Here is a 23621-nt window from a genome sequence, read left to right as displayed (position 1 = left end):
AAGCAAAGCTCCGCTCATGGGAATTCCCTTGCGCTATCACCTGTGTTGAGGATGCTGACGCGCGTAAGTGCTGGCCGCCCAATCCAATCCAATCCCCTTCGCGTCTCGTTTACAACTACACCTCCTTTCCAGATACTAACCTCTCTCGTTAGACTACCTACCACATGCGCACCCAATTCGTACAACTAACCTTGTCCTCAAGGGACTCCTAATAATTAGATATCCCGAAGACCCTAGTCCCAATGTGAGGGGTAAGCATTTTCACTACGGCGTGGGACAGCGGATTGACGTGCCCCCCAATCGCGTCTACGAAATATGGGCGGGCAGCGAGGGCTGCACGCGCGTGATGGGAGGGTAGACATCCCGAGTTCTCAACCTGAAGGGCTGGTAGAGCTTGGAAACAGGGCGCACTCGCACCCGAACAACACCCGGCTTACTCTTAGCTGATGTACCGTATTTGATTAAAACCAGAGCGGCCATACGCCTCGGTTAGGCTAATAGGTCATGATAATATAATAACTTACTTCTTTGGATCCATCGGATTGTTTTGACCTTCCTAGATTGTATCGGACAAGAGTTGGGAAGGAAAGTTTCAAGGGTTTGACTCCTGGTTTCGGCTGATTACAGCCTGGATGGAGACCGAGCCGGCAGAGTGTAGTTACAAATTGACAAAAAATAGACGAGGTGATTCAGTTAAGTTTGGTTGACAGGTACGTTGTTATTCCGGCGATTGTTGGAAAGGTAACCATAATCTCATGCTGCTTTCCTTTTCAAGCCCATGGTACGTTCCACTTGGTTATGCACTGTTGAGTGACTGGCTGGGCGATGATATGGGCCTGTATTATATACCGCGCTATTATAAGCTTGGTTCATAAAGCCATGGATACTTACTATGTATATCACCAGAGTCTGGGGCATTCCCGTTTTCGGCAAGTCAGCTACGATGGTGGGCCGCCTGGCCACGGCCGTCTCATGACATTTTGCCGCCATGTTGTTATGGTTTTGTAATTCATGCAGCCGCGTCTCGGGGCGCCAATCAGGCACCAGAAAACCAACCTTGAAGCGCACAGAGGATGACCATGTTTTGATTTCAGGAGTCAGTAGGAAATGGGACAGGATTGGGTGTCTCCGTCCCCTCGGTTGAGATGATGTAAGGACGGACAGAGCGTTCGAACTCGGTGTGCTGGGTTCGGTACTTCCGGCGCTTCAACCCCTGCCTCGGTGGAAACAAGTGCCGACGGACAGGGTTGTTAAGCGCTAGATCGTGGGGTTTTGGTTTTGTGCTGATGGGGTTTGCGGAACTTCCATTGTTGACGATCATCTTAGTCCATGATTCACCATGTTCCCCAGAGGCGTGGCGAAATGGGTGCCAGTGGCCCGGCAAGCCGGGGTTGCGTCCATCCGTGGCCTGGGTCCCGATCAGCGATCATTGACCTATCGGACCGGGATTTGGTGAAAGACGGTGTTTTCGCCGTGTGTTTCACGTGTCGCACTCACCGCGGCCATATCGACCTTTCGGCCCGTCGGGTATTCGCCTTTTGATGTGACCAGGTCGAGACATCCGCGCGGCCTTTAGTAGGTAGCCACGGAGGGAGGGCATCCAATCCGATGGCCTACAGGAATATCCTTTCAGTCTTGCCTGCGTTGTTGTTGCTTGACCGCCAATGTGTTCGCAGCCACCATCACGCATAACAAATACATCTCGGAGAAATGCAGGTGTGTCCTTTGCGTTTGCTGAATGCGGTGTAAAACTTTATTTGCTACCCTGGGACTCGCGAAAAGGGCCCTGGTTCCATATTTGAGAAAAGCTCAGCAGCCATCTTCCCAGGAACCCGGGGAGGCCGTGCCATCTCCTTCCTCGATAAAGAGGTCGTCTTTTCGGGTGAAATTGTCGACCAGGCCCAGTTGGCCAAGGACGGACAAAAACAAAGGCTTCAAATTCCGGCTGCTAGGGCGGATGGGGGCTGTCAGTTGTCTTACTTGGAGTCTGTAAGTTCTTTGTCGGTGTCTTCGTGGCCCTGTCCCATTGCAGGATTGACACCGCTGCAAAGATGACGTCCTCCTCATTCAGTACCCCTTGCAGCGTTACACCCTAGCCATCTGCCTGGATCCCCGGCTCAGGCATGGCTGGAGGCTTCTGTTTTGCGGGGTTGCTGGCTGCGCTGGCTCGGTTGGTGAGCAGGACCTAATGCGGGGTCAGTTGTTCGTCTGTAACCGTCCCCGAACCGTAATTTCACCGTGAAGGGGTAATTTTGAGGGTAATTTTGAGTGACAGGCTTGTTGTGTTTGGAATTGAGCTCCTTGTCTGTCCGGTTGCGTCCTCCTGGGGCTGGGGCATCGCGAGTGTGGTGGCCATCAGAGAGTAGTGACGCGATGTATGTACCCCATAGCTGGTTATTGGGCCCTTAATGGCGGCATCGGTATTAACTAACACAGGGGAGCAACCGAAAGTGGCCTGGGGCCGGGGACTGCCGAACGCTGAGTTAAGACAGCGGCTCGAAGCGAACATCGGCCGGATTAGGTAGCTCAGCATCTGAAACATCTCATCCAAAAGACGGAATTGCGTCCTCGACTGGCCCATTTCCCCCACTGCAGACGCAGTCTCAGCACAATGCATGTAAAGTGCCGGAAACGCCAGTCTTGTCGTGGCCGCGTCTTGGCTTTTTGGCACGCCAGCCTTCTTTCGCACTTTTGGGCAAGAACCGAAATCAGGAGGCCGGGAAGCAGAGATCAGACGCCTGCCCAATTTCTCCAATGCGGGAAAGGAATGCCTGCCCATCCAACCTGGGTTGACTGGGTTGGGCTGGCAGCCCCTGGGATCTGGGATGGGATGCTCCGGATGGCCCTGATCAACAACTTGCCCACCTCATCGATGCCCGTGGCACCTTGCATCGTGGGAATTTTGATATGGATTTGAATGAGCAGGCCCAAAGAGGTTACGGTTGTCGACAGAGACTTGCAAGCTGAATTGGCGTGATCGCAATCGATCCTCGACTCCACTCCAATACCACCAAATACCCCCAAATACCCCCAAATACCCCCAAATACCCCCAAATACTACAACGCTAACTCGCTTGAGGGTGCGAAGACCCACTTTCGGATCGGGTCTTGCAGCAGCAGCGCAAGGTCCCCTGCAAGCCTCCTGGCTTTTCTGGCAAGCTCCTTGCCTGCCTGGCGCAACCACCCCTGCTTGAGGCAGGCGCATGCAGTGGATGTAACATCCAAGACTTGGAATGACGGGCGACTGTTTCCGGGCGGAAACTCGCACATCAGGTTCTTGCGCCGACCTCCTGGCATGGAACTCCGGACTGCCAGTCGGCGTCGTGGCGTCTCAGATCTTGGTTGCAGCCCATGAGCTCATGGATAACCTGGGAGTCTGGGCCCATTGAAACAGCGAGAAACGACAATTGGACCAAGCCAGACCGGTTCTACTAGCTTTTCTTTTTTGGATCTTCAGATTGATATTTGTTCCTGTTCCTGCCCATCGTCATTACCGACCACCCCCCCGCTGGTGCTTTCTCCCACCGCACTCGTTTCCAAATAGTTGCCGTGCCTTTACCTTATTACCCTCTCCCGCCGTCCCTCCCCCATACATGAAGCGCCGTATTGCCGTCGCTAACCACGCGTGGGATCCCCTGGCTTGCGGCATGGACACGCAATAACCGCATAGCCTTCACCCTGCCGCTGCCCTGTCACCATGGGCAATGCTCAGTCCGCCGAGGCGCCCCGGAGGACCTCCCAGAGGCTGTCCAAGCCGAAGACGGGCAATCATGCGACATCCGGCCTACTGAGCCCCAGTGCCTTTTCGAATAACTCCCGCCGTTATTCCAATGCCCCGCTGCCCAACCCTCCCGCGCCATCTTCGACGGTTGCCTCGACACCAACAACGTCGTCTGCCGGTGAGATATCCAGCGGTCTTGGCCAGCACATCGACGGTGTCATGCCGTCCCATCCAGCGCCAGCCTCACAGAAAGAATCCAAGCGCAGGAGCTTGTTCCGTTCTAGGTCAACTCGCGCTGCTAGTTCCGCTCAGCCGAGCCATGCCGGTGGGCTAGGCTCGCGAATAGCGGACAGGATGAACAGGACTAGCTCCATGACATACGAGTCTGCAGTGGCGTACTATGGACAGACAAGTCCTGAGAGGTATGTCTTGAGACCTTGTATCCCAAATGCTTCCCTGACTGACCATCTTGATGTGTCTACAGTCAGTTGCCACGGGTCGAATCTCACAAGTCGTGGAACTACGACTTGACCTCGTACGAAGCAAAACGCCTACTCAATTTGGCCGAAGAACCGCAGCTCGAGCACACCGCAGCCATGTCAGAAAATAGGGCGATGGCGGTCACGGAAACCACGTGGAAGAGTTCGAACCCGGCCCACCCGCCCAGCGCACCGATTACCCGTACAAACTCCGACGCCTCGCTGTATATGCCGGTCCGGAGACGGTCTATCATTCGAACCCCCGGCGTAGCCACTCGGTCGAGTTCCATGCGTGACATACCGCCCCCGCCGCGCCCCAGCGTCCGCCATAGCCTCCCCCTAACGCCGAGCTTGTCACGGCAACACTCGGTGGAATCGTACAGGAGCGGCATCATGTCAATGCCGCCACCCATTCTCGATTCGGACTCCGCGATGCGAGTGGCCACGCCGTGTGAAGACAAATATTTATCCATTGGGGCTTTCAAGCTTGGTTCGCTATGCATCACGAACGGCTCCCCCAGCCCAGTCACCCCGGACATCGATAATGCTCATGAAAACGGTGGCTGGGGTGCAGGCCATACCGTGGCACGGGATAACTACACTTTGAGGGCACAGGGAAGCGAGGGTGGTGTCACCACTGTTTTCGAGGCGCAAGATTCCATACGGTCTCCCAAGTTTCTAAATCAGATCAGCCAGAGCCCGTCCTCATCGCCAATCCAGTCACAGCCGATGAGTCCTACACTCCAAACAACGTCAAAGATGACCGCACAGGAGGCTCAACTTTTTGATCTCGAGCCATCTCCAGAGTATTCTTCGGTTGAGATTTTGGACGTTCGCCTAGATCCCAACGCAAAACCACCACACACGCAGACCGAGCGGCCCGCGGGTGCTGGCATGACAAGGAATGATAGCGGCTTCGTTTCTACCGCGAGCCCAGCGTCTGAGGCTTCTTGCAAGCTCTTGGCTAAAGCGGATTCCGGGTACAGTTCAAACGTATCTCTGCGCTCATTCCAAGTCAAACCTCGAGGCTCCGAGAATGGTCTGGTGCCGGCCGCCTCAGAGAAGCAGCCACCGAGACCATCGAACCCTGGGGGCGGGCCAATGGGTTCGGGAAATCAAAACGTCTTGCATCAGACTGATGTGCTCTACCCAACGACCCCCGAAAAGGAGTCGCCGCCGCCCGTGCCCCCCAAAGATGCCGCTCGGTATTCTTCAGTTCCCCAGCCAAGACTGAACGGTACTCAAAACACAGTTTCCGTCAACGCGTCGGAGGAGAGTAGGGCGAATTCAACCCGGACAGCGAGGCACGCTCTGAGCCCCATTGCCACCCGCGTGCCTCGCCCCAGAGGGCCGATGTCACCGGGATCTGAGCTCCGTAGCCCAGAGAGCTCCAAGTCGTCTATCTCGGACCAGTCAGGATCTCCGCGCACTCGGCAACCAGGCCGTCTACAGCGGTTATTAAGCGGAGCTCGCCGTTCTACCGCTAGCCCGCCAACAACCCAGGTCACGCACACTCCCGAACAGGATGGCGTTCGGCCTCTACCCCAAGCTGTCCGGTTTCCTTCGGCAGCGAAGAGACTAGCATTGAAATCGCGCTCCAGCCTCGATACTTTGAAAACGATTTTCAGTGTCGGAAGCACCGAGGCTAATCTTGAGGCGGTAAACACAGCGGATGGTCTCGACCCTATCCTGACTTCCAGCACCAGCCCTATGGCACATGCCCTTACAAGAAAGCCGATAACCCGAAAGCCGGTTCCAATCCGCCAGGAATCAACGGCAGACGGCACGCAAACTGCCAGCAACAGCCGTGCAAATGGTGGCGGCAATGTCATATCCCCGGTAGGCGCCCAGGCTCCCGTGCCACCCGCGAAGTCGAGCAGGAGGACCCTGAGCCTTACATACCTCGGGGAGCGAGGAGCGGCGCTGGACCGTCGCGGGTCTGACTTCAGCTTCATCCACTCCACGGCAGACCTTCCTTCCCCTCCACTCCCCAGCCCAGTTGCTAAGGCAGTGTTGGCCGAGAGCAATAATGGGACGCCCCAGTCGGCCACCCCACTGAGGCGGCCCCTATCCCTTCGCGTGCCGCCCAGTCTTAGCCGCAAGGCCAGCCGCGAGAGCATCCAAATTTATCCTGCTGCACACATCCTCACGAGCAAATCCAGTATGGAGAGTATTCATAGTCGTTCCTCGAGCCAACCCGGTGTAGGAAGCAGTTTTGCACACTCGAGAACGCACAGTGGAGTCTCCATGGACCCCCGGCGGCTCCAATCATTCCGGCAGCGCAGTCCTCAAACTTCGCCCTATAATTCCCCGGTTCGAGAGACACAGGCCGACCATGGCATGACAGGCCAGGGCTCTCAGACCTTCTCTAGAAGCGGCAGTCGGCACAACTCTATCTCCTCGATTCACAGCGAGGGTGTTTACCGTTCTGTGAACACCAATGGGTGGCAAATCCGAACGGCCCAGCAGCAGACCCTCAGACACCGCGCAAGCTTCGATGGCTACGGCTACCAGCAGTGGTTCCCCCAAGCCGGACACCCTCCATCCATGTCGAACGGCTACACTGCCCCTACCAAGCCGTCATATGGCCCGCGTAATAACGGGCAGTTGGGTGCCGCTGCCACGTGGAGCAGGAGCCAGGCCGATGCCGCTGCCGGGCAGTGGTACCAGAGCGGACAGAACCCCCCGTACGTGCCCCGGGGTCACTATCGGAACCGCAGCATGGGGGACCGGAGCGGGCGGGGGCCGAATGCGCCATACCGCGTGCTCCACAGCTACAACTCCCCCGCGTACCGGCACGCCCCAATCTGGGGTTAGCCGGTCACAATTTTCTTAACCAGATCACATTTCTTTTGTCAACATACATTCAAAACATGATATCCTGCATTGGCGGCGTTACTGTCTTTTCAGCTATACCCAGGTGGCCGCCTTCTGGTAGAGCATATTCATCTTGGTTTCTGTTCGAGCAAGCTTGCGCAGACAGCCAGCGGCTGGGGACAGGACTACAGGACTGTTCATACATTTGGGATTTTGACGGCGGGGCTCTTGTCCGTTTCATATGTTTTCTTTCTGGTTGGCAGGAGTCTCGTTACTTATACCCTGGAGACGCGGATTTCTGATATGGCGGATTGGAAATCTGGGTGGTTGGAATGGAATGTGTGTTATAGTAAAAGGAAAAGGTACAAATAAATGGGACAAGTGATATGAGAATGTCGTGCCGTGGAGTGAGACTTTTTGATACCTGACTTGGGAAGTGATCAATGGCGGCCTCGGAGGGAGACTTGGGGGAGTTGCAGTGGCATGGTTGATAAGGGAGGGGGAGGGATGCGAACCAAATGGGAGCCGTGGCACCCCGCCTTCCATGCAGCAAGCACCGCGCTCCCTCATTGCTCTATCGTTGAACTTCCTGACAGCAAACAAACATCTTACCTCATCCCACCAACCGCATTTACCGAGGGGCGTTTGAGGCGCACCCGCAGCCCACAATCGGCAGATCTCGTGGGCGACCTGGGATGTGTGAAACGCTGGCGGGTGGCGTGGCGCTCGTCTGTGAAGCGAAAGTCTGGGGAACTGACTGACTGCCCAAGCTGCGGAGCGGGCAGGGCCGGCGGCGGCGGTTGTGGCTGTGGATTTTGTTTGCTGTTGTGTTCTGTTGTTCCATGTTGGGGGCCGCGCAGAAGGCCATCTGTAACTAACGGATACCACTGTGCTGCAGATGGTGATTGGGGCCGGGTCGAATGAATGACAAATGGCGGGTTGCGCGACGGGTGTTGGTTGGTGAGGGTTGGTTTTGGTTAGGTTAGGGGGCCATTTGGCGGCCGACACTACAGATCTGTACTAAACTTGGAAACTCGGTGACTGGACTTTGGCGGTGTTGGCTCTGAGGCACACTTTGAGCCGCAGTGGGAAAATCAGGGCTGGTCGTTATGAATTGATGCTATTGGCGAGGATGGACCAGTCGAGCCAAGTCTACGGTTGGGCCGTGACAACAACCATCAATGATCAATGGGCGACTCCGCACCTGCGGTCGGTGTCTCATCGGGAGGCTCAACTCGGGTCTTGCTGCTGCTGCTTCATCGGCTACACTGCACAGCCACGAGGCCCGCTGTCGATATTGACTCGGTCGGTGCTGCCGAGTGCAGCAGCGCAGTGCGTACTACGACCTTGTTAATATGGCAGAATGCGATAGGGCTGATGGCGCATGCATTTGCGTTCCACACCTTGGGGCTCTTGAGATGGCCGGACTGGGAAGTTTGGAGAAATGGCCCACTTTTGTTGCATGCACAGCCCTGGATGGTTGCAGGCAGTCGTTTACTGGACCCTGCAAACCATCACGGCCTGGAACGCTTCAGCAAGATGAGATGCTGGTGAGATGAGATGAGACGAGGGTCCTGATCCCCACATTCGCTTAGAAAAGACGAACAGGTATTTTCATCTGAGTGGCCTTGGGAGTGTTTTGGGCAGTCTGTAGAGCCTCAAACTCTGCCCAAATCGTGTCATGTTCGATGGATGAATGGGCAGCTTGTTTCGTGTAGGTATTCCAAAGAGTGCCCGCTGCGCGCCGTCGAACCACAGCCCCGGGCCGCCCTCTGGCGACCGTTGGGCGAAGCAATTGGCCGAAGTTCGAACCTAACGCTGCGGGGATCGCTCGAGGGCCCCACATCACCTGCTGAACCATTCCCGGTATTGCTGACATCCTTGTCGGCCGCTGCATTTTAGACACCCCTTGGTCCTATTTTCTTGAACTGAACGGATTCCTCCTTCCTCTGTCGACTACATTTTGGTCTGGCATTAAAACCCTTCGATACGGGCTTTGCGTCAGGTTCACCGCTTGCAGCCGCCCGTCCTACGAGGCGAACCGGCTGCCGTTCCCCCAAGACCGATGTCCTGACTGACAACTTTCCCCGACGCCAACCGCGCGAGGCTGCGGTGCCAATACCGAGCTGCTTAACTTTCTGCCAGGTTGTCAATTGACATATTTCCGCCAAAATGGGCTTTCTTTGCGTATGTTCCTGACAAATATACTCTCAAGACTCGAATCATTGTGTACTCGAAAGATGGGACAAGTGCTGACCAAGCTATTCATCTCCAGTTTCGCAGGGAAGAAAAGTCGAACTTCGTCCGCCGCATGACTACGACCTTCGGACTCGGCGCACCTCCTCACGGAAGGCATGTTATGCGGGAGGTTATTGTCACGGCACTCGCCTTCAACGTCAAGGCCCTCACCGGCGTCCAGATCATTTCGAGTTTCCACGAGTGTTTCAAGAAGCACGTCAGGCACGTTTACGACGATATAAAACCGGGCAAGGACAGCACGCTTCTACCACGCGAAAGACTCGAGGCCTTCCTCAGGGAGACACAGGGAGTCGAACCTGGATTCCTAGATTCCAAGGAATTTCAACCCCAAAAACCCGGCTATTACAGGTTCGACGAATTCTTCTGGCTATGGAGCCAAACCGAGTCGGCCTGGCGAGCGGCCGGGGAGCAGCAGCAACAAGAGGTCGATGCAACGCGCCCAATTAGCAACTATTTCATTAGCAGCAGCCACAATACTTACCTTGAAGGCAACCAACTTTCTTCCAAGAGTTCAGCTGAGGCTTACCGTGCTGTAAGTACCATGCACGCTTGCACTGTCTGGTGACAAATTACTGACAAGCATCCGTAGGCCCTAAGAAATGGCTGTCGTTGCATCGAAATCGACGTCTGGAACGGATCCGCTCCCCGAACACCGTCCAAGTCGCCGAATCCAGGACATAAAAGACACTTTTCGTCTGGCTCTCTACCCCGTTTTGCCGGAGAGAAGCTTGATGCGCTTGTTGGCTCCAGGATAAGTCGAGGTCATAGCCGTAGCCCGAGTGCCGTCCAAAGGCCTTTCCCCCAGTTAGATCCTTGCGAAAGCGGTACCACCCTGGACCCTAAGGACTTGGGCGACCGCCTCGAAAAGTCCAGAGACTCATCACGGTCGAACCAGAGAGCTGAGCCGGTAGTGCACCACCACGGCACAATGACCTCGACCGTAGGCTTCCGGGAAGTGTGCCGGGCCATTCGGGAAAGTGCGTTTGAAAGGAACCCCCTTCCCATCATCATCAGCCTTGAGGTCGGTGCGGACTGGGAGCAGCAAGAGGTCATGGTAAAAATCATGAAAGAAGAATGGAACGGGCTGTTACTAGACAAGCACTTCGATTCCTGCGACCCGCTTCACCGGCAGCCGCGCCTAGAGGAGCTGTACAACAAGATATTGATTAAAGCGAAACGTTTTGATGATAGCCGCATTGAGGCCGATATGGAGAGGGGACGGAGCATCGCAATCCCCGCCCTCAATGGAAAACCACCCATCTGCCGAGCGCTCTCCGATCTGGCGATATACACACACAGCCAGCATTACACCGACGACAGCTCTCTAGACACTTGCCAGACGCCGAGTCACATCTTCAGCCTCAGCGAGGACAGTTTCGAAGCGCTGACCGAAGACCACGGCAAACTGCAAAAGATGCTCAAACATAACCGCGACTTCTTCATGCGCATCTACCCCAAGGGCTTGCGCGTTGATAGCAGCAACCCGGACCCGAGCTTCCATTGGCGCAGGGGGGTGCAGATGGTGGCCATGAACTGGCAAAAGAGCGACGAGGGCATGCTAATCAACGATGCCATGTTCGCCGGCACCAACGGTTGGATCCTCAAGCCGCCGGCCCTGCTCAGTGATAACACCAGCTCCGAAATGTACGCCATGTCCGGCATGCCCCGCAAGACCCTCGACCTACAGATCACGATCCTGGCGGGGCAGTTCCTGCCCCTGCCGGGCGACCGCAAGAGCAGCGGGTTCGGAATCAAGAGTGATCGGGGTTTCAGGCCCGAGGTCAAGGTCGAACTGCACGTCGAGAAGGCCGAGAAGCCACAGCGTTCGGTAGACTGTGCGCGGGAGACGGTAACTGCCCGCACCGAACATCCCGACTGGGGACGCGAGGCAAAGAGCCTGGATTTCTTTGGTGTGAAGAACGTGGTGGAGGAGCTCAGCTTTGTGAGGTAAGTGACGTCTGGATTACGTGCCTGCTATGGTACTGGAATTGAAGCTAACGTAAGGTTGGTGCACAGGTTCAAAGTCTCCGATGGCTCGGGCAACTTTAGCAGCGACGTGGTTGCCTGGTCTTGTATCCGTTTGGATCGCCTCCAACAGGGGTATCGGTGTATTAATCTCTTCCATCCAGTTAAGCGCAGCCCCCTCGAGGGGAAGCTGTTTGTCAAGATCAAGAAGGTCTTGAAAGGGCAAGGGGTGTCCATCGCGTAGGGCTCTCGGGAGCTTACCTTCCGGTGGTTTTCCTGGGTGGGATCTTTGGTGGCGGAATCTCTCTAGCTTTGGTTCTCGTATATCACTTTTTGGCTACTTACTACATGGGCAGGCATTTCCAGGTTGGCCTGGTGTCGGGTTTTGGGATACACATGGGCAGGTTGGCTTACACTGTCACAACACTGGGGGTGGGTTTTCGGTTCACAGAACATACTTGGGCGGCGAGCTTCACAGTCATGGGCCGGCTACTTTCGCTTTTTTTTCTTTTGGATACGGCTCTCACTTAGATATATGGCGGCGAGCGAAATGCTTTTTGATGGATTGCGCAGGATACCCAATAAAGCTAACCTTCTTTTGCGCTTAATTTCCCTCATAACATATCTCTATTTTCCGGTACTTCTCATCAATCTTCTGAACAAAACCTTGCCCCTTGCGGACCTTGGGGGTAACGGGCGTGAGGTTGCTCGTTGCCTGTCAGATATCACAAATTCAGGGGTCGACGTTATTGAATAGCTCCGCTTGCAACAATTTAAAGATCAGTGTTATGTCGCATTTGCTTTTGTTGGCGTCAACCGCCCTCGTCAATTCTCAGGTCTGCATATCAGTGCTAACAGAGGCATATTTTTAACCTGTCAGTTTCTTCATGCGCCATGACAATTTCGTCTTCTGGCGTGACCACCATCGGAAGATCGCATGGCAGCGTGGGCGGCCGCTGGGGAAGCTACAGATATCCGTAGAGCTATATCCTTGCAGAGCGAACGCTGTGCGACTCGGGCCGTTCTCGTGATGTGACATATCTCTTTCGGATTGGTCGATCCTTCCGGAAGCTAGCTTTCGTTTGCTACGTGCTGCTGCTGCTGCTGGCCGGTAAGGGTTCCGGATGGCTGAGCAGAGGTTGGGAGATGGTGGTTTGGTTTGGGCTTGGGTTTCCTCTGAGTTGTGACTGTGCTCTGTTGCTCCGAAGAGCAGAGTGAAAGCCCCTGACAAACGGAACGACTGGCTGTCGAGGGTTGGAGAGTTGCTGTGTAACTTGTCACATTTGTTTGAGTGGCATCGCGTGTTTTATCCTTGTGATTTCAAGGTTATTGGCGGGTCAACTTCCATTCAAATCCAGGTCCCTCATCATGAGCCGGAGACTATCGCCTGTTGGACTAAGCGTCGTTGATGTTCCTTCCCGCTTCCGTTAGGCAAAAAAGCGCGGCCAGCGCGGCCAGCACAGCAGCCGAGAGTGCCGCTCGTCTCCTATCTTTCGTAAAGAGCTGTGCCCCGGAGAGCATCTTGTCAGCTATAAAATATCGAATCCCTTCCCTCTGCCGTCCGCTTCCATTGATTCCCCCCTTGAAACAACACTCGACAGTCAGAACTCCGCTCCACTGTTCAGCGGTATCATAACCCGGCAAAACCTTCACCTTAAAGCCACCACGTTCAACTCGCCAAGGCACACACATACCTCAACAAACTATCAACCTTCCCCGAGAACACCTCGCACCAAACCCACCATGCCCGAGCTCACCAAAACGGCAAACGTAAGTCGACACTTCCCTTAAGCAGCACACACACCACTAACATACCATCCCTGACACAGACCCTGCCCGGTGTCCGCTGCCCGACCTGTGCCACCAGCGGGGTGGAAGTCTGGGTGTTCGAGGGCCGGCTCTGTGTGTACTGCGGCACACCCTGCTAAGGGTAGTCCAGCGATGGGTTGGCCCTGAGGGATGATGGGGGGGGGGGGGGGGGGGGCTGGCCTGGCCTGTCCTGGCTTTTGGCAGAACAGAGATGTGGACATGTGCCCTGGTTGTTGGCTGTCGGGGTGATGTTGCTCGAGGGCGGGAGTTGAGGGTCGGTTTAGTTGGGTTGGGTTGATGTCTTGGCTCGGAAGCTGTGTGATTAAGGTACCTATGTGATACCCACCCTGATCGGACGGGTCTGGCCTTCGTTGGGTGATGCGTCCACCATCGGCATAGCGTATCGATGGTGAACGGTCCTCCAACGAAGAGTATGTTTGATCCACAGGGGTATCGCGTCAGTGGATTGCAATCGAGGCCTAGAGTGTTCTATGTAGGGCGAATGAGCACCAGGGTTGCAAATTTTGGGTTCAGCACCAGATTCCATACCGACGATGAGATGCTGCGGTGGAACACAAGCTTGCGTTCTTGTGGGTTCCCTAGGATAGCACCGGCAAGCGCGATGCACCTTCGAGTGCGTGCTTGCCAGTGATTGTGATCTAAGATCGGGATATAATGCCGTATCTGCGTGCTCACTTCACTGAAACTCATGCCAAACGTAACACAGGCAGGCATTCCACCCCCCAAATCCCGACAACTTCGGTTGTACAAAACTCGGCGCATCATCCGAGAGGAGTGTTTGGTGTTGTTGATGGACTGTGAAGCCCGACCCACTCACCCACTATAACCCATCCCAGCCGCCCCACCAACAAATGGATTATGTAATAGAGTGGTGGGGATTTAACGACCATAAAAATGCTGCCCGCTGAAATTTTTCTTTGCAACAGAACAACCACAAAACAATTTGGTCGGCTACTCAATGCTGTGCGCCGCGTGCTCGACGGGACCGCCCGACGGCATTGAGAATATCCCCACTAGGGTGATCTCGAGTTTTTAGAACTATCGCAATCATTGGCACTTGCAATGTAGTGATCCGATACACAAGGTAAGTCGGGGTTGGACGGCAACCATCAGGAATCGAGCTGTCTCGTTCCGCTCTGCCTGCTGCCCCTCAGCAACACACCATCTCGCCAAGGTACGTTCGCATCTCTTCTCGTCATCCCCCCAGCACCTTCACAACCGCGTTGTCGTCATGATGAGCGTAATTTGCGATTGATACCGCTCGGATGGCCCCCTTTCGCCGGGGCGGCTAAATCCGGCGGACACATGATAGTCATTTCTTACATATTCTGAACACCACGACATCACCCCTCCATTATTGCACCCATATCACCGTTTGGTCATGGACGCTTGACTAACGGGGTCATCAGACATAGGAAATCTGGAATGATGATGTTTTGGGGCACGCTTCTCGCGTAGTTCGGTATCGCCCGCAGTGCATGCGCGGGAGAAACGAACATCGGGGCTGAGTTGAACTAGTTATCATAGCCCGGAATCAATCTACATACATGATAGTGTTTTCCGCGATCAATTTTGATGTTTCCCGTGTCCATGAAAACCCGGGTAGAGCGGTTATCTATCTACTCGCTACTCCGGTGCATGTGCTAGCCTGATGGCGTTGTGCCCGCCTCCGCGGATGCTACTGGCATTTGTCGCTATGAAAGGAGGATGATGATGCTGTGAGACCAAGTACGGGCAACTGAAATGAAGGCTACCCTAACGGTACGGCCGCCTAGGCCATCTCGGATGCAACCCCCTTGCCAAAGCTGCCATTGTCCAAGCGGTCACTTGGGTTCCGGGAGGAATGGGTTGCAGTATTTTCGAGGACCTCAGATAACGAAGGGAAGGGGGTGGATACTCGTAGACAAGTCAAAACGCTCGAGATCTGAAATTCGATGGTATCTAAAGGGAGGTGCTAATAAAAGATCAAGTCGATATGCTTGACTGTGTCGTCTTCGTATCTCTCCTTCAATGCCTCCCTGCACAACAATTTTGCAAGAGGCAGCATCGTTTCCCTCATGTCCACAATGCCTCGCTTTTTCTGGTCGATGTGCGAGGCATCCACCACGATCCTCTTCAAGTTCTCGAGGGACAAAGCATCTAGAGCACGTTAGCAAGGATACTCTTGTGGGATGACTTGGTATCGTACCGTTCTCAATCAGGTCGATCAGACGTTGTGGTGTCCCGACTGCAATCCCGGTCCGGCTCTTCTGTAGGAACGAGACTTGCTCTTCGAGCTTGAAGTGTTTCGCAAACTGAGCCCCGTTAGCTGCCGTCTTGTTCCGTTAACATGGGAAGTGAGAAGTGCTGTCTTACCAGCTTCGCCACGGAGTTGTCCTTCTTCTGAAACTTCCTCACCGCTCTACGCCTCGAGGTTAGCCCATCTGAAATCTTTGCATACCCTAGCTGTGTGTCAACAATTGATTCCAACACTCTCACATACCTAACAAGATCGGCTGCCCTCAGCCCAGCGCCCGCCACGATGAGGGTGTGCGGTGATCCATTCTTCTTGGGCGCACGATCCAGCTTCTCCGACTCCCCCGCGAACGCCTCCAAAAATTCGGGCAAGTTCTCCAGCGACCGCGGCTTCTCCCACGATGTGCTGTCCTTGATATGATTCGCTTCATCCCCACCGTCAGCCCATCAGCCGCCCAACCATGACCGCTAGCCATAACCACCATCCATGAGCACTCACCTGAGATGTACAGATCCGACAGCTCGACCGGGCTCAGGTCTGTCCCGAAACGGCGTGTCTTCTGGGCGATGTAGTCTGCGGACAGCTGGCCGTCCATCCGCTCAAAGGCCCGGTTCAGGCCCGCTTCCACGTCCAAGTCGCCTTCATCCTCCCGCACCTTCTTCTGCTTCTTTTGCTTCTTGCGGGGCCTATCGTCGTCCTGCACCTTTCTCTTTTTGCTCTGCTCCTCGGTTGCCATGTTGCTGATGTCGGGGGTCGCTTGTTTGGTGTGTGAGGTGACGTGAAAGTTATTCGTATCCGGTTTTTGGGACAGATAAATTCTTGTGTGAGATAGGCTGATGTGATATTTTTGGCCTTGATTGTTGATGCTGTCAAATGTCCTTCGGCAGAGGAAAGTGAGGTTGGTTGTGAAAATGAACGAGATTCAAGACCAAGGCAGGCATCTGTCTCAATCACTTGCACAGAAAATTCTCAGATGGACAGTACGAATTGAGGGTTCTCACTTTATACACTGTATTTTAGCAGCCAAGATGGCGAGGTTGGTACCTGCAGCCCACATATTTAGCTCCAGAATACACAGTGCGAGACATCTAGTCCCCCGGAACTTGGGTGTTCAGACACTGGCGTTTTCAACACCTGTCGAGCTTGAGTTCGTGATCATTTGCATTATCCCATCTCCCAAGCATCGGAGAAGCTTCATGCTGATTATCTTAATCTTTCCATTCGAACGATGGATTATGATTCCATGGTAATTGAGAGATATCCCACCGTTAAAAAATGTGACATAATCGATTCCAGATAGGAAGTTCGATGCGCGGGGGGCAAAAACATGCCCGGCCGAAGACATCCGATCGCCCGTCCTCTTTGTCTCTCAACTCATTTCGAGGTGTACCTCACCGGCCTTCGGTAGGCATTACACCTTAGGCTTCCATACTCTCATTTTAATACCGTCTCACGAAACACCCATTTGCGTCTTCATGGCTCCCCAGACGGACATCCCTGTTGTATGAACGATCCACCTCCTAGTTCTTTTATCTCCATGCCCACAGGTACTAATACCTCCATACAAACTGAAGGCAGCCAATGTACTAGGAGTGAGTGTTGAACCTCCGTCGACCCCTTTTTACGGTTGACAGGTACGCTGACGCCCTTCGCCCGATAGACAATCGGCACAGGTGAGAGAACTGGCCCCTAGTTGAACAACAGCTTAAAGAGAAGTCGAAGTTAACAGCCGGAAGTGTAAGCATCTACCAGCTGGGACGGGGGATACTCACCTTCATGAAAATTATGCTCATTCATTCTCCAGATTCTGGTGTATCCAGGTCAGCTCTTCACCCCCCAAACCCCCACCTCCTAGCCACTAACCTCTCTCCAGCTCGTCCCCCAAATATGGACCAACTGGCGAACAAAAAAGACAGACGGCTTGCCGAGCTTGATGATGTTTCTGTGGGCTTTATGTGAGTTCTAATGGTCCATCCAAGTGCTACCTATTGCCCTTGAGTCTGACCATATTCCCAGGCGGCCTTCCATTCGGGGTGTATGCGATTGCTCAGAACTTCAACATCCCTCTCCAAGTGCAGCCGCAGATTTTCATGGCTCTCTGCCTCGTCTCATGGGCGCAGATCCTTCTTTACCATCGGTACGGTACCTTCCGAGGGTCTCATCCAAGGGGACATTCACTGATGCTACATGATAGCAACTGGCCTGCGTGGAAGGCTTCGCTGTTGGGTCTTGCGGTAGCCGTCGTCTTTGCGGGTGTTGAAGCCGCGCTGATAATTACGTTAAAGGTAACTTCTATCTACTCTTCTATCGGCCTAGCTCACAAACTTGACCACGTTAGCCGATATACGACCAAGGCAACGAGGTTCCGATCACGGTGGTAGGGATAATAGCTGCTGTTCTCCTCGCTGCCGGGCTTCTCCCGCCATACGGAGAGCTGTGGAAGCGGAGGGGGAGAGTAATCGGAATTAACTGGGTGAGGGATCCCGAAGGCGCTTCCAGATGAGATGTGATTGCTGAGTGGACTAGGTCTTCCTCGCGATGGATTGGTCCGGCGCATTCTTCTCACTCATGGCTTTGGGTAGGCATATCTAGCTCACTTGGGGTTGCTTCGTTGCTGAACTGACAAATGCAGTTACCCAAAACACCTTTGACGTTCTCGGGGGCGTCCTCTACATCGTGTGGTAAGCGGCTCACACCACGGGTTGGTATCATGACTCAGAATTCTGACCAAAATCACCCAGCTGTATTTTGGAGATTGGCATATTCTCATCTCACCTGATATGGCTGGCACGTACACGGAAGATCCGGAAAGCAGCGGCTGCCGAAGGGAAAACGTTCGACGATGTTGTAGCAGAGCATGAGATGCATGGGACCCCGTTCAAGTTCGCTGAGAGGAAAGGACAAGGCCTTAGACTTTAGAGTAGTGGCATCACCAACAAGCCGGGCGGCAAGAGACAAGAGATACCCACAGACAGTGGTGAGGCGCAAATGCAAGACGTCAAGCGAGATTCATAACTTGATACTCTAAGCTAGACATCACATTACTCTACTACCTCCAGGGCTTGGATGGTTAGGAGATTTCTGCGGGATTTAAAAACGACTTGTCTTCCGAAGTTGGACCATCATAGCTCGGGACCAGCTGGTCCTTGTCCTCCCACTATCAGACGGATGGTTCTTGAGTTACAATGCTTACTATGCCATTGCTGGATATGACTTCCTAATCCTGGCACGCCGTGACACGTGCGATAAAACGTAACATGAGAATTTCTCACTTTATGACCTGGCCGTGGGGTGCATATACCGGTGAAAGGGAATAAGCATCACACCCACGGCCAGCTCCATAGGCGTCACATCCATTAGGCCGGAACACATATCAGGGCCCAAATCAGATGCATCAGAAAAAAAGTACCGCTTGTGACCGCCCATCGGGGCGAACAAGAACAAACACACCAAGATACGAGCTGCGGCGTAACACGGCGTTCGGGTCTTGGTGCCCGACTCAGTACGATCTCAAGTCGGGGCCGATTTCCACGATGCCACCGATGGTGAAGGGAGGTGTGGAGAAGCGGATTCGAAGAGGACCGCAAAACCCCCACGCGCCGCTGTGTAACTACCGGAACTGTCGTGGGGGACGGCTCTGGTTGGTCGACGAGCTGATGAGGCCATGCACCCAGCCCAAGATACCACCCGAGCCATCCAAGATGCCCACACTTTCAGCGCTTAAGGGAGTGGGATTGAAAGAACTAGACAACTGTTCGCCACAGAGGCAGATAGGGTTGTCCGTGTGAAAAAGTTGTGCTAGGTTGTGCTGCGTGGCGGGCCTCTCGGCGGGAACTTGAGGAACATTTAGTTACAGGAAGTCGAGGCACACTTGGCCGCGTTGTGTGTGCAAGTGTGTTACACCAGCGCCACCGGCCAGTGCTTGTTGGCGATCAAACGAACGACAATGATGTCAGACGTGAGCTTCGAGTTCCCAGTAAGAAACCAAAGTGGTGGATGTAGATCGGAGCGATTTAGAAAGTGGCGGAGACCGGGGAAGAGTTGGTGGGCACTGGCGAGGTGGTGCAACTCGAAAGCCTGGAAGGAGCGATTGGCCTCTTCCGTGTGTTGCGCGGAGGAGCGGCTTCCTGTTTGCAGCAGTTGCTGCCCGTCCTTGCCCGTCCAACTGCAAGTTCGAGACCCTGGCGTGTTCCTGCATTTAATGTATGTACCTACTTTGTACCGTCTATCCATACAACAATGCGGTGTGGCTACCAGAGTTGGCTTGCATCCACAGCGGATGTCGTTGGTTGAGAGCAGGGGGCAACATGGGATGGAATTGGTTGGACATCCATGCAACGATGTTGCCCTGCGTCGGTTCTGGTCCGGAAGCAAAGCTGTTGCAGCATGACAAGTCCCGTTTTGGTCGGTCCATCAGCCTCGCTTGTGTCCGAATCCATCCAGTCACTCGGGTTACCGTCCTGCAAGTCTCTGCAAGTGTTGCGCGTCAGTCCCGGAAGGTGCGCGCACGGGGCAAGGAAGGGGGGAAAAAGACAAAAGGGAGGCTTGTCCTCCGAGACACTTGGTGGACTGAAGCGGTATGCGGCGGTATATCACTATTGCATCGCTCGAGCGCCATCTACAGTCTCAAGACAGTGTAGAGTTGCTCGCTATTTTTGTTGGCTAGAGCGTGTGCGATCTCGCCTCGGCGCCGATATTGATCCCAAACACGAGAAGGTCTGGAACCTCTCTGCCTTTTTATTCGCAGCTTCCAGGCTCAGATCGGACCAATCCGGCCACAGACCGACCGGTTTCTCCATCCGCCCCGCGTCAGCCAGCGCCGTGGCTCCGGATTCGCTCGGGCCAGGCCAGGGAGATCTACTATTTGGTTTCCACTTGAGCTGCGCGCAAGTTGCATCGTCGGTACGAAGATACGCTTTTTAACTCCGTCTGTTGTGTGTGTGCGTGTGCGCGTGTGTGCTGTGTGTGTGAGAGAGAGAGGTACGAATATCGCCTTGCCATCGTCTGGATATTACAACACACAACAGCCCAGTACATCCATTTTTTTTTTACCTCGTTTGATCCCGTCTCCGACCGAACAAGTTCATCCCAACCTAGGCCCTGCAGGGTCGTCCGAACGTTCACTAGGGCATCCCAACGACCCAACGACCCTACGCTCGGTCCCTGCGCACGCACGGTACAGCCGGCAATCGGCGACGCTCAACCGCTCGCTTGTCGATTCTCACGGCCCGCTAAAACTGCCGCTCCGGCTGGCCTGCGAATCCCGTTCCTCCGCGCTTGTGTACCCCTGCCCCCCCCGGGGCGTCGCTCGCAGCCCCCAATTTTTGTCGGTCGGGTCCCAGCGCCGCCGCCGCCCTCTGGAAGTCTTGGGGGTCCAGGGTTCCCAAAAATTCTGGGCCAAGGGGAGAAAGAATCACATCTCGTCCTTCCCCTTCCTCCCAGTCCAACCGATTTCCCTCCCCACCCGATTCCCGAATGTCCTGTGTCGACGCCGGTTGGTTTCTCTGCATGTAGAAGCCTCTGGCCTAGTGACCCGCCCCATCCGCCCTTTCGGCGTTCCGTGAGGAGCTGGCGCGAAGAGACACGGTGAAGAAGGACGGGGAAAGAGGATCCAGGTGCGAAGCGTCACAAGCGCGTCGCCGGCCTGCCATCCATCTGTCTGGGGTGGATCGATTTCGGGGACAATGCCGTCGAAATTCAGTTACCAACCTTGGTGAGCAGAGCCCCCTTATTTTTTCAATTCCAAGTTTTCTAGGATTCCGTCTGATCTCGACGAACGAACTTTCGGGTCATCCCGACCGAATCCCGGCCCTTCCTTGTCTCCATTCTTTCCACTTTCATCCTAACAATGCCTACCTTTTTATTGATGTTTTTGGGCAACATCGTCATGCTAACATATTGTGACTCAGTCGGGAATTCAATGTGGTCGTTCTGGGTGCAGGTGTGTGTCCACTCTGGCTCCCCCTGAGCAGCAGAGAGAGAAACCCTTCTTCTGCCAAGACCTTCCATCACATGCAACATCTGCTGACATTGGTTCCTGCTTGCGAAAAGGTGGCGTGGGGAAGAGCTGCTTGACTGGTACGTGCTGCAGCAGCCCCCACATTTGGGGAATCCCCTGAACCCCTTTCGTTGCTGACCGTGTTTGTCAACAGCCCAGTTCGTACACAACGAATGGATTGAGAGCTATGATCCTACCATTGAGGACTCGTACAGGACGCAAAGGGCCGTTGATGTAAGTCGCGTCTGAGATCCTCTAATCCTGGAATCATAACTGACATGGTTTGTGACCCAGGGCCGTCAAGTAATGCTGGAGATGTAAGTTTCGCGCAACTCCATCTGGGGTGGAGTGTTGAAGTTAACACCAAATAAGTCTCGATACAGCTGGCACGGAGCAATTCGGTGGGTGTCATTCAGCATTCAAGTTTCCGTTTGCTTCACTAACACCATCGAAAGTTGCCATGAGAGATCTCTACATGAAAACCGGCCAGGGCTTCCTCTTGGTATTCAGCATAGCGTCAAGGACCTCGTTCGAGGAACTAGAAACGCTCCGAGACGACATAATCCGCATCAAGGATGATGAGGACATCCCGATCGTGATTGTCGGAAACAAAGCCGACCTGGAAGATCAACGGGCGGTGGATCGTGCCAAGGCCTTCTCCCTCTCCCAGCGGTGGAGCGCGCCCTACTATGAGGCCAGCGCCAGGACACGAAGTAGGTACCCACCCAGCAAACAGCGGAGCCGCAGACTGACTGACATGGCTACCTACTTTAGCCAACGTCGATGAGGCCTTCATTGACCTTTGTCGACAAATGCTGCGACGGGACGACAACCCCGACGACATGCGTGACGATCCCTATCCTCTACGAGCGGACGACCCGGCGGCCAAGAGACGTCGCAGGAAGAGGCGAAAGGAAAAGTGTGCCATCTTATAAGCTCGCCCTTTGCTTGGTCGGTCGGGTGAGCCGGACATGGAGCTATGGACGACGAATGATCTACGGACGCCCGTCATGATGGATATGAACTCGGACCTTGAGGAGTTTGTTGTTGTATAGATTCTAGCGCTTCGCGCCTTCTTGACATGGATTCATTTCCGACCTGGGCCGTGGTGCTTCCCTGGCTGTTTTGGGCGACCTGACATTGCGATCCTGACCAAGTTCTCGACGCTCGCAGCTGTCCCTATCTTCCTTCGGGAGCGTGGCCCCCACCACAAGCGCGATAATCTCTTCCAAATGCATTTTATATTTTGGATAAAGATCCTTTGCCCGCCCCCTGCGCCGCACGACTGCCGGTGCTAACTTGGTGCATACTTTGTATTGTTGTCCTACATCTTGCTTAGGTGCCTGGCATAACAGTTACACAACACAACATACGTGCGCGCTTACGCAAGAGGGGTCCTCGAGCTCGAAATAGAGACCCAAGCGACCGTCATCCGACATCTGGGTCGGCTAGGGGCCGCATAGATACAGGTGCATCTATGTATGGACCCCATCCTGCGCAATATTCTTGGGTACCTTACAGCAGCGCAGTCCAAATGACGTGAAGGCTTTCCCATTGTTTCCCACTTGATGGTTGTCTCGGAAGTTGTTAAGAAGCCAAAGTCGCTCTAGGAACGAGTAGAAGATGGGTAGACCGATCGGCCGGTTGCACCTCCCAGGCGCGGTGTTCATATTCTTGAGACGACGACTCCCATCGCCGTCGAAAGCTGTTAGCCAGTAGCTCAGGGTTGTGAAGGTCGTTTGTTCAGCGTTTCGAGGGTTTCGAGGATTTTTCAGGGTTGTCCGGGTGCGCGATCTCATTCGATGCAACCCCACAGCCCCACCTGCCCTGCCGAGCGCTGCGGGTTCCTGCGAGTGACTGCGCTAGCGTTTTCGATTGAGCGCCAGACCCCGCCTCTTATCCATATCGTTCCGCGATTGGTTTGCAACCAGACCCGGGACCTGATGGGTCACTGCTTCCTGCTGTCTGACTTTTCGGTGACGTGACGCCGCACCCAAATTTGACGCAGTAATTTTAGACTACACTTGCCCTCTGTCGAGGGCCGTCGTTTTCTGAGTGTTATTGGCTTGTCAACTTGTAATGGGAACTCGAACCAAGACAGAGGGCGAATCACCCGAGTGGCGCACGGACGCTGCTCTTTTCAATTTGTGTGGTGATCGGTTTCGGTTGACATCTGGTCCCCACCAGGGTGCGCAAAGCACTTCTCACGTTACAATCCAAGGCCAGTCAAGACGGCCGAGAAATTCGCGCCGGAAACACTCTTTCGCATCATATTTGCAGTTTCTGCTTTCTGCGCCGCAGGGATATGGCGCCGTC

The 23621-nt window shown here is 54.5% G+C and overlaps 5 protein-coding genes across 5 annotated transcripts; 4 read left to right on the top strand and 1 right to left on the bottom strand.

Moving 5' to 3' along the window:
• Positions 1–3526: 3526 nt before the first annotated feature.
• Positions 3527–7042, top strand: F5144DRAFT_313003 (uncharacterized protein). The gene is made up of 2 exons (XM_066783983.1): positions 3527–4143; positions 4206–7042. Exons 1-2 carry the CDS (start codon positions 3698–3700, stop codon positions 7015–7017), a joined length of 3258 nt encoding a protein of 1085 aa, XP_066641943.1. The 5' UTR covers positions 3527–3697; the 3' UTR covers positions 7018–7042.
• Positions 7043–9189: 2147 nt separating this feature from the next.
• On the top strand, positions 9190–11589 carry F5144DRAFT_655015 (PLC-like phosphodiesterase; the record flags this gene model as incomplete). The annotated part of the gene is made up of 4 exons (XM_066793117.1): positions 9190–9204; positions 9293–9808; positions 9866–11223; positions 11293–11589. The coding sequence occupies 4 exons, from the start codon at positions 9190–9192 to the stop codon at positions 11483–11485; spliced, it is 2082 nt and encodes a 693-aa protein (XP_066641942.1). The 3' UTR covers positions 11486–11589.
• A 3305-nt stretch (positions 11590–14894) lies between these two features.
• F5144DRAFT_614188 (U3-containing 90S pre-ribosomal complex subunit-domain containing protein) lies at positions 14895–16235 on the bottom strand. Its single transcript, XM_066791765.1, has 5 exons — positions 15806–16235; positions 15554–15731; positions 15427–15472; positions 15260–15365; positions 14895–15210 (listed from the first exon to the last, which is right to left on the bottom strand). Exons 1-5 carry the CDS (start codon positions 16041–16043, stop codon positions 15026–15028), a joined length of 753 nt encoding a protein of 250 aa, XP_066641941.1. The 5' UTR covers positions 16044–16235; the 3' UTR covers positions 14895–15025.
• Positions 16236–17194: 959 nt separating this feature from the next.
• Positions 17195–18322, top strand: F5144DRAFT_594535 (uncharacterized protein; the record flags this gene model as incomplete). The annotated part of the gene is made up of 6 exons (XM_066790592.1): positions 17195–17251; positions 17287–17592; positions 17646–17780; positions 17900–17988; positions 18049–18189; positions 18232–18322. 6 exons carry the CDS (start codon positions 17195–17197, stop codon positions 18320–18322), a joined length of 819 nt encoding a protein of 272 aa, XP_066641940.1.
• A 2289-nt stretch (positions 18323–20611) lies between these two features.
• On the top strand, positions 20612–22302 carry F5144DRAFT_312351 (P-loop containing nucleoside triphosphate hydrolase protein). The gene is made up of 7 exons (XM_066783982.1): positions 20612–21020; positions 21217–21248; positions 21359–21385; positions 21460–21539; positions 21600–21622; positions 21678–22018; positions 22080–22302. Exons 1-7 carry the CDS (start codon positions 20992–20994, stop codon positions 22238–22240), a joined length of 693 nt encoding a protein of 230 aa, XP_066641939.1. The 5' UTR covers positions 20612–20991; the 3' UTR covers positions 22241–22302.
• The last annotated feature ends 1319 nt before the right edge of the window (positions 22303–23621 follow it).

Source organism: Chaetomium tenue, assembly GCF_020726465.1.
Source record: "Chaetomium tenue strain MPI-SDFR-AT-0079 chromosome Unknown F5144scaffold_5, whole genome shotgun sequence".
Classification (NCBI taxonomy): domain Eukaryota; kingdom Fungi; phylum Ascomycota; class Sordariomycetes; order Sordariales; family Chaetomiaceae; genus Chaetomium; species Chaetomium tenue.
This window is presented reverse-complemented; position numbering and strand designations above follow the sequence as displayed.

What these genes read in the sequence shown, in the direction of transcription:
- F5144DRAFT_312351 (XM_066783982.1), top strand. Translation starts at nt 20,992, where the DNA reads ATGCCGTCGAAATTCAGTTACCAACCTTG. An exon ending in TGTGGTCGTTCTGGGTGCAG is followed by an intron (nt 21,249 to 21,358) that starts GTGTGTGTCCAC and finishes GCTTGCGAAAAG; the next exon opens with GTGGCGTGGGGAAGAGCTGC. An exon ending in GGGGAAGAGCTGCTTGACTG is followed by an intron (nt 21,386 to 21,459) that starts GTACGTGCTGCA and finishes GTTTGTCAACAG; the next exon opens with CCCAGTTCGTACACAACGAA.
- F5144DRAFT_313003 (XM_066783983.1), top strand. Translation starts at nt 3,698, where the DNA reads ATGGGCAATGCTCAGTCCGCCGAGGCGCCCCGGAGGACCTCCCAGAGG. An exon ending in GGACAGACAAGTCCTGAGAG is followed by an intron (nt 4,144 to 4,205) that starts GTATGTCTTGAG and finishes ATGTGTCTACAG; the next exon opens with TCAGTTGCCACGGGTCGAAT.
- F5144DRAFT_614188 (XM_066791765.1), bottom strand. Translation starts at nt 16,043, where the DNA reads ATGGCAACCGAGGAGCAGAGCAAAAAGAGAAAGGTGCAGGACGACGAT. An exon ending in GTCGGATCTGTACATCTCAG is followed by an intron (nt 15,732 to 15,805) that starts GTGAGTGCTCAT and finishes GTGGGGATGAAG; the next exon opens with CGAATCATATCAAGGACAGC. An exon ending in AGGGCAGCCGATCTTGTTAG is followed by an intron (nt 15,473 to 15,553) that starts GTATGTGAGAGT and finishes CTCGAGGCGTAG; the next exon opens with AGCGGTGAGGAAGTTTCAGA.